This window comes from Chondrus crispus, genomic scaffold (genome assembly GCF_000350225.1).
Source record: "Chondrus crispus Stackhouse genomic scaffold, scaffold_236, whole genome shotgun sequence".
Taxonomy (NCBI): Eukaryota; Rhodophyta; class Florideophyceae; order Gigartinales; family Gigartinaceae; genus Chondrus; species Chondrus crispus.
Window position 1 is genome coordinate 45,920 of NW_005179119.1, and position 11,761 is coordinate 57,680.

The 11,761-nt window shown below is 50.0% G+C and overlaps 3 protein-coding genes; 1 reads left to right on the forward strand and 2 right to left on the reverse strand.

Annotated features, from left to right (window-relative positions):
* Positions 1-1,342: 1,342 nt before the first annotated feature.
* Positions 1,343-1,865, forward strand: CHC_T00004549001 (hypothetical protein). XM_005716003.1 is given in 2 exon segments: positions 1,343-1,717; positions 1,718-1,865. The coding sequence occupies 1 exon segment, from the start codon at positions 1,343-1,345 to the stop codon at positions 1,715-1,717; it is 375 nt and encodes a 124-aa protein (XP_005716060.1). The 3' UTR covers positions 1,718-1,865.
* A 930-nt stretch (positions 1,866-2,795) lies between these two features.
* CHC_T00004550001 (hypothetical protein) lies at positions 2,796-6,755 on the reverse strand. XM_005716004.1 is given in 2 exon segments: positions 2,796-3,446; positions 3,447-6,755. 1 exon segment carries the CDS (start codon positions 6,753-6,755, stop codon positions 3,447-3,449), a length of 3,309 nt encoding a protein of 1,102 aa, XP_005716061.1. The 3' UTR covers positions 2,796-3,446.
* A 191-nt stretch (positions 6,756-6,946) lies between these two features.
* On the reverse strand, positions 6,947-7,800 carry CHC_T00004551001 (hypothetical protein). The gene is made up of 3 exons (XM_005716005.1): positions 7,713-7,800; positions 7,110-7,648; positions 6,947-7,030 (listed from the first exon to the last, which is right to left on the reverse strand). The coding sequence occupies exons 1-3, from the start codon at positions 7,798-7,800 to the stop codon at positions 6,947-6,949; spliced, it is 711 nt and encodes a 236-aa protein (XP_005716062.1).
* Between the last annotated feature and the right edge of the window lie 3,961 nt (positions 7,801-11,761).

Consider the following 11,761-nt stretch of genomic DNA (forward strand, 5'->3'; position numbering starts at 1 on the left):
CCGCGGCCACAGCGTTCGCGTACCAGCTCTGACCCCGTCACGCAGATGCCACGAGAACGCCCCGACCCAGTCGTTGCATGAAACGAGCCCAGACCGGCAGTAGCGCCGGACGCGGGAGGACAAGCGGTTCGTGGTAAGGGGCGACGTGTGACGGAAGCTCGTGCCCGGGGGGGGGGCGTACACGTGGGGCGCGGTGCGGTGCGACGCGCGGCGGCGCATGACGTACGCCGCGGCGCGTGCGCGGCGTGTGGTGAGCCAAGAAGGACGCTCCGCGGAGCGCGCGGCGGGGGGTACCGGTACCTTCGCGCTGTCAAGATGCGGGCGTGATTCGGGCGTGCGGCGCGCGCAACGGGGTCTTGAGGCGGGGTGGGGATTTGCGGGCGCGTGCAAGTTGGCGGGATGTTACTGGTGGATGGCGGCGCCCGCAGCTCCGGGCGACTGCATGGTAATTGCAGCAGGTTGCGGGTTCCGCCGGCGCTCTCGCGGAGCCGGGGGGGGGGGCAGGGACGGGTACAATTACACTGTTTCACTCGCGACGCTGCGGCCATCGCTTTCGCTTGGAGGGCGCGTCACGCGCTTGTCATACAGAGCGGGAGGTTGACGCGAACCGCAGCCCGGCTCCTACAGTAGTAGTAGTAGTCAGGATATCGCGGCTTGCTGCTCTGTACCCTTGAGAAGTGTGAAACAAATGTATGATATGGAGGCGCATCCATTTCTCTAATTGCTGGATGCGTCAGAACTTGTCTTTCTTTACGGTGATGAAAGACGCCGGATGAAGCGGGTTCCCGGATCAACGCAGTGGGTACATTACGCAACGCGGGCAGGGTTGGGTATCATACAGCGTGGCCCGATACTAGAGCGGGCGCAAGCGGTTCATTACTAAAGAGTCACAGTCACGCGGGCTCCCCGAATACGCTACCCTTGGGTACCGCGAGGGAGGAGGGGCGTGTAAAGTTGTTCAAAGGGCATGCGAAGCGTCAGCAAGGGCGTCAGCGATGGCGACAGCAAAGCGTCTGCAAAGCGTTGTCGTTTTGCCAGGGGTTTGCCAGGAAGTAGGCCTGATGCGCCAGTGGAAGAGGCGACGTCATCTTACTGTAATTCGTTTTCGTTTTGTTTTTCAACCTCAAAACCCCAACCCGCTGTAGGAACCTCCTACACCGCACATGCCTCTAGTGTAAGTACATCCGACAACCACATCCCAAAAATGTTCGCAGAACTCCCCTTCCATCATGGCACTGCCCCACCACGCCAAAGTGGCGAGACATGTCTGACGTCAGGTCGCCACACTTGGTCGCCCGCTGTTCTCTGTGTAAGTGGGGCGGGTGCCAATAACTCTCTATTAATGTCCTCCGCCAAGTCTCGTGGCGCATGGACGAGCTCACCACCTCCCATCTGCCAGTCTCCGCCATGCCTGTCAGCTCTGCGCCCCCCGCGCCCGTGCTCCCCTTCAACCTGGCGCGCGCCCCCTGGTCGCAGCTCCCCGCGCCGCCTCGTGTGTCCGACTCCGCCGCCGTCACCCCGTCTGCGGTTCCCGCCCCGCCGGCCCTCCCACACTTTACGCCGCACCCGCCGCAGTACGCCCGCATTCCCCCGCCGTGCCCGCCGCACCGAGAGAACATTCGTCCACGCGTGGAGAGCCCCGAGCTTCTGTCGCAGGCGAACAAACGCCCGCGATGTAGCTAGAGTCGTCGCATACGCTTCCTTTGCCCAACGTTAGCACTTCCCTTGCAAGACGTGCTCCCCTGTCACCACGCCAGCTTGGCTATGCACAAACTTGCAAACTGCTTCGCTTGCCGTTGTAGTGCTTGAACGCCGCCGTTTAGCGGCATCCTTGTAAAAGAAAAAATGGCCTATCCGTTTCTGAACCCGCATGTCGCTTCCCTCCTAATATGCTTTCACCTGCTCTTCGACGATGTAACAGTATTCATTCTTACCCACAAATTTTCATTCCCTCGTACTGCTACGCCGCTGCTTGCCGTTGCCGCCCCGTTTCCAGAATCTTACTCCATAAAAACATCTCAGCCACCCTACTCATCGTCCTCCTTCCGTACAATAATCTCGTTTTGGCTTCACACTCCCGCTTTTCAAAGAGTACTGTATGCTGTAATTCAAAACCATCTCGGTAGATTCCACCGCAGAGCTGGAGCTCCAAATCATGAGCACATTCATGCACACAGTTTACGGAACCGAACTACCCTCGAGGGTATGTATGTCCAGCCGTGTTTATATTTTCGACACTTCTTCTTCTTCTACTGATGAGGTGGGTGGCATCTGCCTCCAATGCATTAGAGCGCGAGGCGATTACCTCGCGTAGCTCACGTTCTTGTGATAAACCCCTAGCCTTTGTCATATCAAACGAGTCCCCACTCCATGGCCAACTCCCAAATACTGAACAGTGCAGTGCTCAACTGAGTCCAGGGGTCGAAAAAACGTAATGCAAACAAAGTACGTCTAGAATCCCAACCATTCCATGGTCAACACCATAATAGTAATATCCGTCGAAACCAACCTAAATGCACATGCACGCGTACTTTTTGAGCTCCAGTTTTTGACAGCGAGCGAAATGGCCCCCAACAAGCGGTGGTGATCAAAACAAGCCAAGGTGGAAGCAGGACTTCGAACTACGAAGGAACTCGCCTTCAAAAGCAGGTATTTCGATTAGTGTTGGAGTGTCGTGCCCTTGTTGTTCTTTCTACACGACGCCTATGCGATACGCCTTGGCCTTGAGCCTTATCGGTGGCACGCAAGCAGAGAGAGTAAGGTATTGGGCACACCCGGTCTGAGATCTCACCTACTTTGGAGATCCTGCTCGTAAACAGGTAGAGAGTATTTTATTTGTCAAGGTCACGGTTCAAGCTCGCGGGTGGTCATTCGCCGCGCGCAAGTAGAATACTATCAGAACGTTTTATAACCACTCCACTCAGCACAAAGTTATCCCTGAGAGATCACTATGGCAGGGACAGAAGTGCCCGAGCCTTGACGAAGCGCCTCCTCCAAATTCCACTCTTAGGAAACGGTTTCGAAACCCACTTACGAAACAGATCTCGCGCAACTTCGCGGTTGATTCGTCTGCCGCACATGTTTTCCACCGCCGCATACGGCCGCCACTTCATGAAGTGGCGGCCATATGCAGCGGTGGAAAACATCAGATCAACTAGCTAGAGACCCACAGCGAGATACCCGCACCCGCAAATCTGATGCAACAGCGGCTTCGGCACAGCATATGCCGCTCTCATTCCTCAAATGCATTGGTGCATAGATCGCAATAGCGACCACCAACTTGTGGCAACCACAGGGTTGCGGACAACATTGGCTGTGTAGATCGTTTCTATAACCTGCTATTAGATCAAACAAGTCGCAATGAAAATTGCAGTACTGTAGGCAAGTGCACAAGTACTGTACGCCAGGGTGTTGCAAGGAGGACCTATCTGCATGCGGAAGGATGTTTACAGCTCTTGAAGATTTCTTCGCTCTGCCATAGAATAGCCGTTTTCGTCCTCGGTAATCGCGTAGCAGTGGTCACAATATTCTCGCGCATCCAACATATCTGCAAGTTCTCGATCGGTGGTAGCAAGGAGGAGGTGAAAGTTGCCTCTCCTTCTCCTGCTTGCCAAAAATATATTGATCGCACGACCAATGTACCCTGCATGTTCGTGGTCTACGTTTGCAGTCGGTTGATCTAGGACAAGAAAACTCAACTCCTTGCAGAACATGTCTACTAAGGCGAGACGGACAATCAAACAAGCGAAATACTTTTGCCCAGTGCTGCATCTTCCTCTCATTTTGACCCAAGACTGTCCTTGCCGCATTTCGACGTGGTATTGAAAGTATCGCTTTGGCGTCTTTCCCCCCTTTCCGGCTTCTTTCTCGTACGCGCCAATCCTAATTTCGTCGATGTTTGTACCGCGATATGACGAATGCCACAATTTCATAATTGCCCTGTTAATGCTTCTCATTTTAATCTTGTGGCCTAATGTGAGTGCTTTGTCTCTTGCCAGATAAATCGACTTCAAGTCTTCTGAAGAATATCCCACAACTGCTTTCTTGATTTGGCATTGATTGAGGTTCTTTAGAACGACTTGGTATTTTTCCATCTCCCGATGCAACTTCTCCACGTTTTTCTCTTTGATTCTTTTCAGTGTGCTTTTTCTCTCACGTTCATTCTCAAAGTTTCTGAGCGTCTCTTGAAGATCTGCACCCACGACGTCATCAAAGTTTCTGAGCGTCTCTTGAAGATCCGCACCCACGACGTCATCTTCATCTCCATAATGCTGCTGTTTCTCTCTAATATCACGATCAATGTTTGCAATTCTTTCCTTGACCTCACAGACATCCAAGTTTCCTTCGAGGGTTTCCAGTCTTCTCAGCAAAGTGCGTTTCTCTTCCTGACATCTTAGATCCTTTTTCCATACCTCGAGAGATTTCTCCACCCTATCTTGATCCAGAGAATTTGCTTCCCGATCAAATGACCCCAGTTTGTCCAAGGAGCGCCTCCATTCCTCCAACTCACCTCTTTTCATATTTTCATCTTTTGATACACTGGCTAACTTCTCATCATGGTCCGCCGAGGTTTTTTTCAAGATATCTTGTGCTTTGAGGAAGCTGTCCTGGAGTTTCTTATTATTTTGTTTGCAGTCATCTGCCTCCTGTCGCAGTATTTTTAACCTCTCTAGCGTACCACATATTCTGTTTTGTTCATCAAATTCCCTGCCTGCTCTTTCGAACTCGATTTCATCTTTTGTGCAAGTATCGAGCTCTTTTCTTTTCGTGAGTAGCTCTGAGGATTTACGTTGTAATGTCACTCTTTTTTGTTTCAATTCTGTGCTTACAACAAAAGACGGTCGGCCTTCGGGTTCAGAAGATTGTGCCGTGAGATATCCCTTGAGCTCCTTGAGCTGATCTGAAGCGTCCCTAAACCTTTGCACGCTTTTCGAGCACTCCTTGACCAGACGGTCTTCTTCCAAACATGAGCCATCCAGCGCTTTTATTTTGTCAGCATTCTCGTCACATTCTTTCATTTCTGTTTCACAAACAAGCCGCTGTGATCCAGCTATCCTGTGATATTCCTCGTCCTTTTCGTACGTCGATGAATCTGATATCACTTTGCTCAGGATCCGTTCGAAATCACTCAAATGATTTTTTGTTTGATTCAGCTGTCTGAGATTTTCTTTCGCCCGAGTAAGGTTTTCTGGGTTTTCGTACTCTGACATGCGTTGTTCAAAGAATTTTTTCATCTTCTCTATTCCTGCTTTGTCACTACCTTGGACTCCGCATGCTGGGCATTGAAAATTCTTACGGAATAATTCAAACTCCTGAGTCACATGTCTCAACCCAGTCTTCAACCCCCATTCTTCTTCGGCTGCTTGCTGGATTTTGGCATTCGTTTTCGCTAGTATCGTTTGAATGAAGTTGACCTGCTCTTGTGTAGCGCTGAACCGATATGTAGAGGAAGGAGTGGAGAGAGATAGGAATTGAGCCCAATCTCCTGAAGGAAGGGTCCGGATTAAAAGAAATTGGTCCTCGGCCTCCTTCGCAGTAGTTCTAAACTCCTGCAACGAGTTTTCGGACCGTATTTTCGCGATTCCTTCTTGAACCAAAGCTTCACGAAGTTGATTCCGATGTTTTTCTCTCTGGCTTTCTGCCTCGCCAAGAATCCACTTTCGTTTTTGCGATAATTGCTTTTCGATTCTGCGAAGGGAATCACTTTCCCTCTCAGCCTTTTTCGCGGAGGAAATGTCATCGGAATGAAAATGAGCTCTGGGAGACTGAAGCCATTTCGACAACTCAGGACCCTTCTTTTCTCCGAGGTCTAATGCAGACTTGGTAAGGCGTTTTGATAACTCTTCAAAGGATTCGCTGCAGTCGCGCATGGCATACTGAGATTGCTCTTTGAGTGTTTTCACCTTCCCATCCCTGCCGTCTTGCTTCTTTGCATTTTCCTCCTCTGCATCCAGCTTTTGCACATCGCATTCCACAGCCTTTACGGTTTTTTCAAGAAATTCGACTTCTTCCCGCAGTACTGATGGCACTACATCGCTTTGTCTGCATTTTGTCTCAGCCTGTGTCGATTTTCTCTTAGCCTCCAAGACACGCTCTTTTGCGGTTTGCAATGCTTCCTGCTCTTGCTGCACACTATTCGGACGACCGCCGCCCTGCGAGATAAGTTTTCTTTCCAGATCGTCGATCTCAACTTCTTTCCTGTCCAATGTTTCCTCCTCTCTTTTGCATTCATACCCTTTGCGGCTTACTTCTTCTTCCGCTTTCTTTCTGATGTTAGTGAAATGTTTTGAAAGTGAGGCGGTTTTTTCCCTAGACGTTTGATACAGCGATTCGAGAGTCTTAGTCCATTCCTCGTCCTCAGCGTTCGGTAGAGGAAGCACATGATTAACATTTGAGCTTGCAAACTCTTGCGCTGGAAAAAGCTTCATCTTCAATATGTTCTTCAGTCCGTCAATATGCTTCCTCTGTTCTTGATGTTCCATGGCTTGCTTTGTCAGGTCCTCCTTTTCCCTTTCAAGGCCAATGACTTTGGTGGTTTTAGTTTCTATTACTGGTGATGCAGCCCACAACTCGTCCACTATGTTAAAAGTTGTCAGTCCCTTATCGCGGAGGACGCTCCGCTGCTCACAGATTTGCTGTTTTAGATGTTCCTTCGATTGTCCAGGAAGGTGGCTCGACAACTTCCTTTCCATGCGTTGCTTCTCACTATTGCAACCTATCTTCCTCTCCTGAAGCACTCGGACGCTGGCCTTCATTTCATCACGCCGCCTCTGAATCTTCACTTTCGCTTTCAAAGCCTCAATACTACTCTCCAGACTAATACATTCCTGCGAAATTTCAGATAGACTTTTTTCTTCCTGCTCAAAGCTACTCTGGACTTCAATGAATTTCTCGTAGTCTTTTTCAAGCTTTATCAGCTCAGAAGCTGTTGTGCTGTCCACAATCTTCATCTGCTGCATACCGTATTGAAGCATGTGCAGAACTTCGCTGTGCCCATCCAGCCTTGTGATTTTGTCCATATGGTCCTTGACTTCGTGTGGTTTTCCAAGGGGCCACAAAGCGTCTTCTTGGTACACAAATATCAAGCTATCCCATACGGGGTTGCTGACTTGCAGGAGCTCGGGTAACATCGAGATGTCGGGGTGTATCAAAGTCGCTGAAGAGGTCAATTTTGGGGGGTCTGAGCTGAAGCAGCCTGATGTGTTGGCTGTAAGCGAAGCACCTTTGAGCTTGTACTGCCGCTCAACAGTATACTTGACGTTATCAGCACCCTGAAAGACGAGACGGACGGATGCGACTGTCTCGGAGCGTGCATGGGTATTGGGGTCGTTAATCTCCGGTGGAATTCTCTTGCTCGCCTTCCGTACATTAAGTCCAGTGACCGCTACTCGGAGAGCCTCGAGTATAGCGGTCTTGCCGCTCCCCGTGGGACCAGTGATGATGGTGAGAGGAGATGAAATGTCGACTTTACAAGAGTGATCCGGACTAAAACCTCTGATTCCGCATATTTCTAGTGATTCTAGAGACATGGTGATGTGACAAAACTTGGCGGGCGCCGCCACAGGGGAACTGAGAATGAATGGCGAGTGGTAGCTGCGCGGTCCTGCAGAAACACATGAAAAAAAATTATAAGGAACGAAGGGGGGGCCTTCGAGGTGGATAGAGAAGCCCGTCGAGCCTACGCTGAAACAAGACGGCTGTGGGTAGTAAACTGGACAAGTGTTCTGGTAGAAGTAAAAAGCTGGGAACGTCCAGATTCAAAGCTGGAAGCATGGACTTGTGAGAAAGGGCGATGTACATACGGTTACGGTACAGAAATCGATATGAAAAACAGGACTTGCGCAAGGTTACATATGCCAAGATAGGCATATCATAGGGCCTTTGGCCATGAGGTGGCGAAAGCCATTTCGTCCAATAAGAACGCTCCGGACCGCCGCCGTCCATACTTGGACGGCTGGCATTGGGCGACGAATGTAGTCGGACCAAAAGGGAGAATTTTGTATGCGCACCATCGTAGATTTAACTATTAATTAGTAATCTACACTCGACGGCGGCGCGGTATCGCGCCCACCAGTCTCGGACTGGATGACATAAAGTTGTGTGACCGGGGGCAGCTCGCCCCCTCACACCGGAGAAGACACACTCTCGATCACGTTTATTGCTCACCTCGTTCATGGTAGCATCACGGTGAGAAACAATCTCCCTGCGCCCTTCAGACCACCACCAACGCGCGCTTCCTACTTCCTCCTTCGCCGCGCCCTGTCTCTGCGAATCGACGACTGCTTCTCAACCGCCCCCGCGCGTACAAACGTCGCACTGGACTCCTGCCCTACCCTTGAACCTATAGAGTGCTTGAGGGCCTGGGATCGAGTAATGCATTGCAGTTCATCAAGTCAACTCGTGGTGTCGGTCTACTAATTTCCTGCAGCTATTGCGCTTCCTCTGCTTTCCTCTCTCGCGCCGGGTGCTTCACAACTCACCGCACCGCACTGCCCAGCGCTACTATTGCTCGTGCTACATTACCTCAAGCAAATCTCAAGCTCAAGTTGGAAATCAAGTTTGGAAATCTAGTCAAGTCTAGTCAAGTCCAGTCAAGTCTAGTCAAGTGTTTGTCGGTGGCGGGGGTATTTGTTGGGGTTTGACGTTGTGTGTGATTGCTGTGTTTTATTTGGTCTCCATTCGGTTTTTCTCGACCTACAATCAAAACGAATTTACTTTGGCGTCGATCTGGGTTCCCATTTACAACTTTTAGTTGTTGTCGTCGTCTTTGCCGTAAGCATTGCTTTTCGGCAACAAAAGCGAAGGTTACACACATTTGTCATCACGTTCAACTTCGACAACGAAAATTGGAGACCATCTAGCACAATTTGGACTCCACGCATCACACCAAACTTTCTCACGGCTACAGTTGAAAACGTTGATCAGCAATTTCTTCTTCTTGTGTGCATCTCCGTTTTCGCTGTTGGTGGTGCTGATTCGCTTTCAAATTTTATTTTCGCACCCCTCTTGTCACATACAACTGTTCACACATCTGTGCAACTTTCGGTCAACCCGTCATAATGTCAAATAATGGTGAAGGCGGTGACTCTCTGAGCAAAGTGCCAAAGCTTAAAGTCCCGTCTGACTTTATTCAGTGGCGCAGGAAGATGAAGGCTTATCTTCAGCGCAACGATCCAGTTCTAGTTGGACTGAAACCGAAGCCCACCGGCTGTGGTGCATCTTCGAGTGATGCAATCGAGGACTGGATGGTGCGAGCTGCGCGTGCAAAAGGCAATATCATTCTTTGCCTTGGAGACGCCGTCGCGTCCCAAACACGCTTGTTTGTGGACGACGATGAAAAGATGGCCTCCGATCTGTGGAAAGAGCTTGAGCGTATCTTCACGATGTCAAACGCTCAAGTGGTGCAAAACATCAAACAAAAGTTGGACACCTTAATCTTCAAAGATAATGGTAACTGGGACAAGCATGTCGCTTCGTTTTTAACAACCATTGGGGAGCTAGCTACGTATGATGCTGAGCTCTCTGAATCGGAGAAAACTTCCAAGTTAATCCGCTCTCTGCCATCCTCGTTTGCGCCTCTTGCTATGGTATCTAGTCTACAGGACCTCAATTTCGACAAGGTTGTCAATGCTGTACAAGCCGGGATCGCACGTCGATCTAATCCTCACAACATGCAGCAGTCGAGTAACAGCATCACTTCTCAACCTAAGGCTAATTTCGCGGAAAGAGGCAGTCGTGGTTCAACAGGTAAAGGTCGCGGAAGAGGTCGCAGAGGTGGACGACATGGACAAAGAGGAACCTTCGGAGGTCGAGTGGACAAGCGCACTTGCAACTACTGCAAACGTCCGGGTCACCTTCTACAATGACTGTTGGGACCGATTAAGGGACGAGGGGGCTGGAAATGGACAAGCGCCTCAAGGACGTCCCTCATTGCGTCTCAATCGAAATGTGCACTTCGGCACGCCACTTCCGGACGCTCTTCCTCCTCGTGGTAATATCCGCAACAACGCTAACTCCACCACTCGCAGTTGGGGAGCTAGCAACCACCACCGAAACCAAGGAGCCCCTCGCCCTTCGACTCGCTTCGCTCAGGCGGACGACGAAGTCCCAAGAGGATTCATGGTGCAACTACAAAACAACGACTTCGACTTCCGAAGCCAAATTGCTGAAGTATCTAGCGCAAAGAGGTCCTGCGCGCACATTGACTCTGGTGCTACGCATCATTTCTTCCATTCTCGAAAATCGTTCATCAACTATTCACGTATTTCACAAGATGTCATGGCTGCATCTGGTGTGTCAAGACTAGTTGGCCAAGGAGAAGTGTCAATCCCTCTTGGCGGTGGCATGGTAATCGAAGCTTACCATGCCCCTCACTTCTCTTCCAACATTCTCTCAGTCGGGCTCTTAAGTTCTAACTTCATTGTTGCGTTTACCGACGACATCCGTCCGCACAACGCATGTTTCCTAATGGAGAAAGGAACCTGGAAGATTTTGTGGTAAACTCAGAAGAAGAATGGATTGTACACTCTCGACATGAACAATTCAAAATCAAACATGTCTTTGACAACAGTCGCTATGAACGTCAACAAGAATCCTGCCCTGGAGTGGCATGGGAAGACTGGCCACCTTGGCATTAACCGCTACATCAAGCTTTCTCATGCAGTCGAATCTGTTCCGTTCTTTGAAAAATCCATCCTTCAGCAACTCGATTGCGTCCCTTGCTTAAAAGGGAAAGCTCATCGTGCTCCTTTGTCTAAAAGTGGATTCATCACAAAACAGCCACTGGAGTTGATTCACATTGAAATTTCAGGTCCTGTGACTCCAAGTGTCGCTGGGAACTCCTACACACTTGCAATACTGGACGACTACACTGGTAAGTCTGATGTCTTCATGCTCATGACAAAGAATGAGACATATATACATCTCGAATGGTACCGCAACCGCTCACAGACTGAGTTTAACTATCAGTTTCGGCTTCAGAACATTAAGCTGGATCGGGCTGGGGAGAACAAAGGGGAAGACGTCAAGGAGTTCAGTCACCATTACGGCATCAAGCTTGACTACTCTCCTGCCTACGCTTCTGAAAGCAACGGATCTGCAGAACGACTTATCCAAGAACACTGGGTAAGAGCAAGAGTTCTTCTCTTTGCGAGTGACCTACCGCTCAAGCTATGGGGAGAGGCCATAAATCATAGCAACTGGCTCCGCAATCGCGCCCCCTCTGAGCGCATCAAAGGTGAAATTCCCATTCTGGCTTGGAACCCTAATACTCGGATCGACTTCACAATGGTTCCGGAATTTGGGCAGAAAGGACATGCGTTCATCTATAGACCAAAACCACTCGCCAGAAGAAGCTTCTTCCTCGCACCGTGTTTGGACACTTCGTGGGTATGGAAAGTGAAGTCACTCTATTTCGCATCTTCGTTCCGTCCACGCAGAACATAATCATCACGCGTGCACAAGACTTCCATCATGACAACTCGGAGCATCTACCGAGTATGTCGACATTTATGGATGGTATCTCCCGTCAAATGGAACTCGATGCCTTCGGACAACCAACATTTCCAGACGAAGAGCCGGCTCCCAGTATTGAAGGCGAATACGATGGGGAAGAGCAGTTGATATCTGTACTCACTGCAGCCTTAACACATCACCCTACAGTGTTTGTGTCGAAGAAAACTATTCGCGATCCGCTTCTTCCGCGTTCTTTCTCACGCGCCTGTGAAGACCCAAACTGGGCTGCCGCCATTGACAGAAAGTT

Bases quoted from the DNA above. Each gene is read 5' to 3' on its own strand.
- CHC_T00004549001 (XM_005716003.1), top strand. From the start codon at position 1,343: ATGTCCTCCGCCAAGTCTCGTGGCGCATGGACGAGCTCACCACCTCCC.
- CHC_T00004550001 (XM_005716004.1), bottom strand. From the start codon at position 6,755: ATGAAGGCCAGCGTCCGAGTGCTTCAGGAGAGGAAGATAGGTTGCAAT.
- CHC_T00004551001 (XM_005716005.1), bottom strand. From the start codon at position 7,800: ATGTACATCGCCCTTTCTCACAAGTCCATGCTTCCAGCTTTGAATCTG. The intron at 7,649-7,712 runs GTTTACTACCCA...TCCACCTCGAAG, and splicing joins TCTACCAGAACACTTGTCCA to GCCCCCCCTTCGTTCCTTAT. The intron at 7,031-7,109 runs GTCAGCAACCCC...AACCACACGAAG, and splicing joins TGTTACCCGAGCTCCTGCAA to TCAAGGACCATATGGACAAA.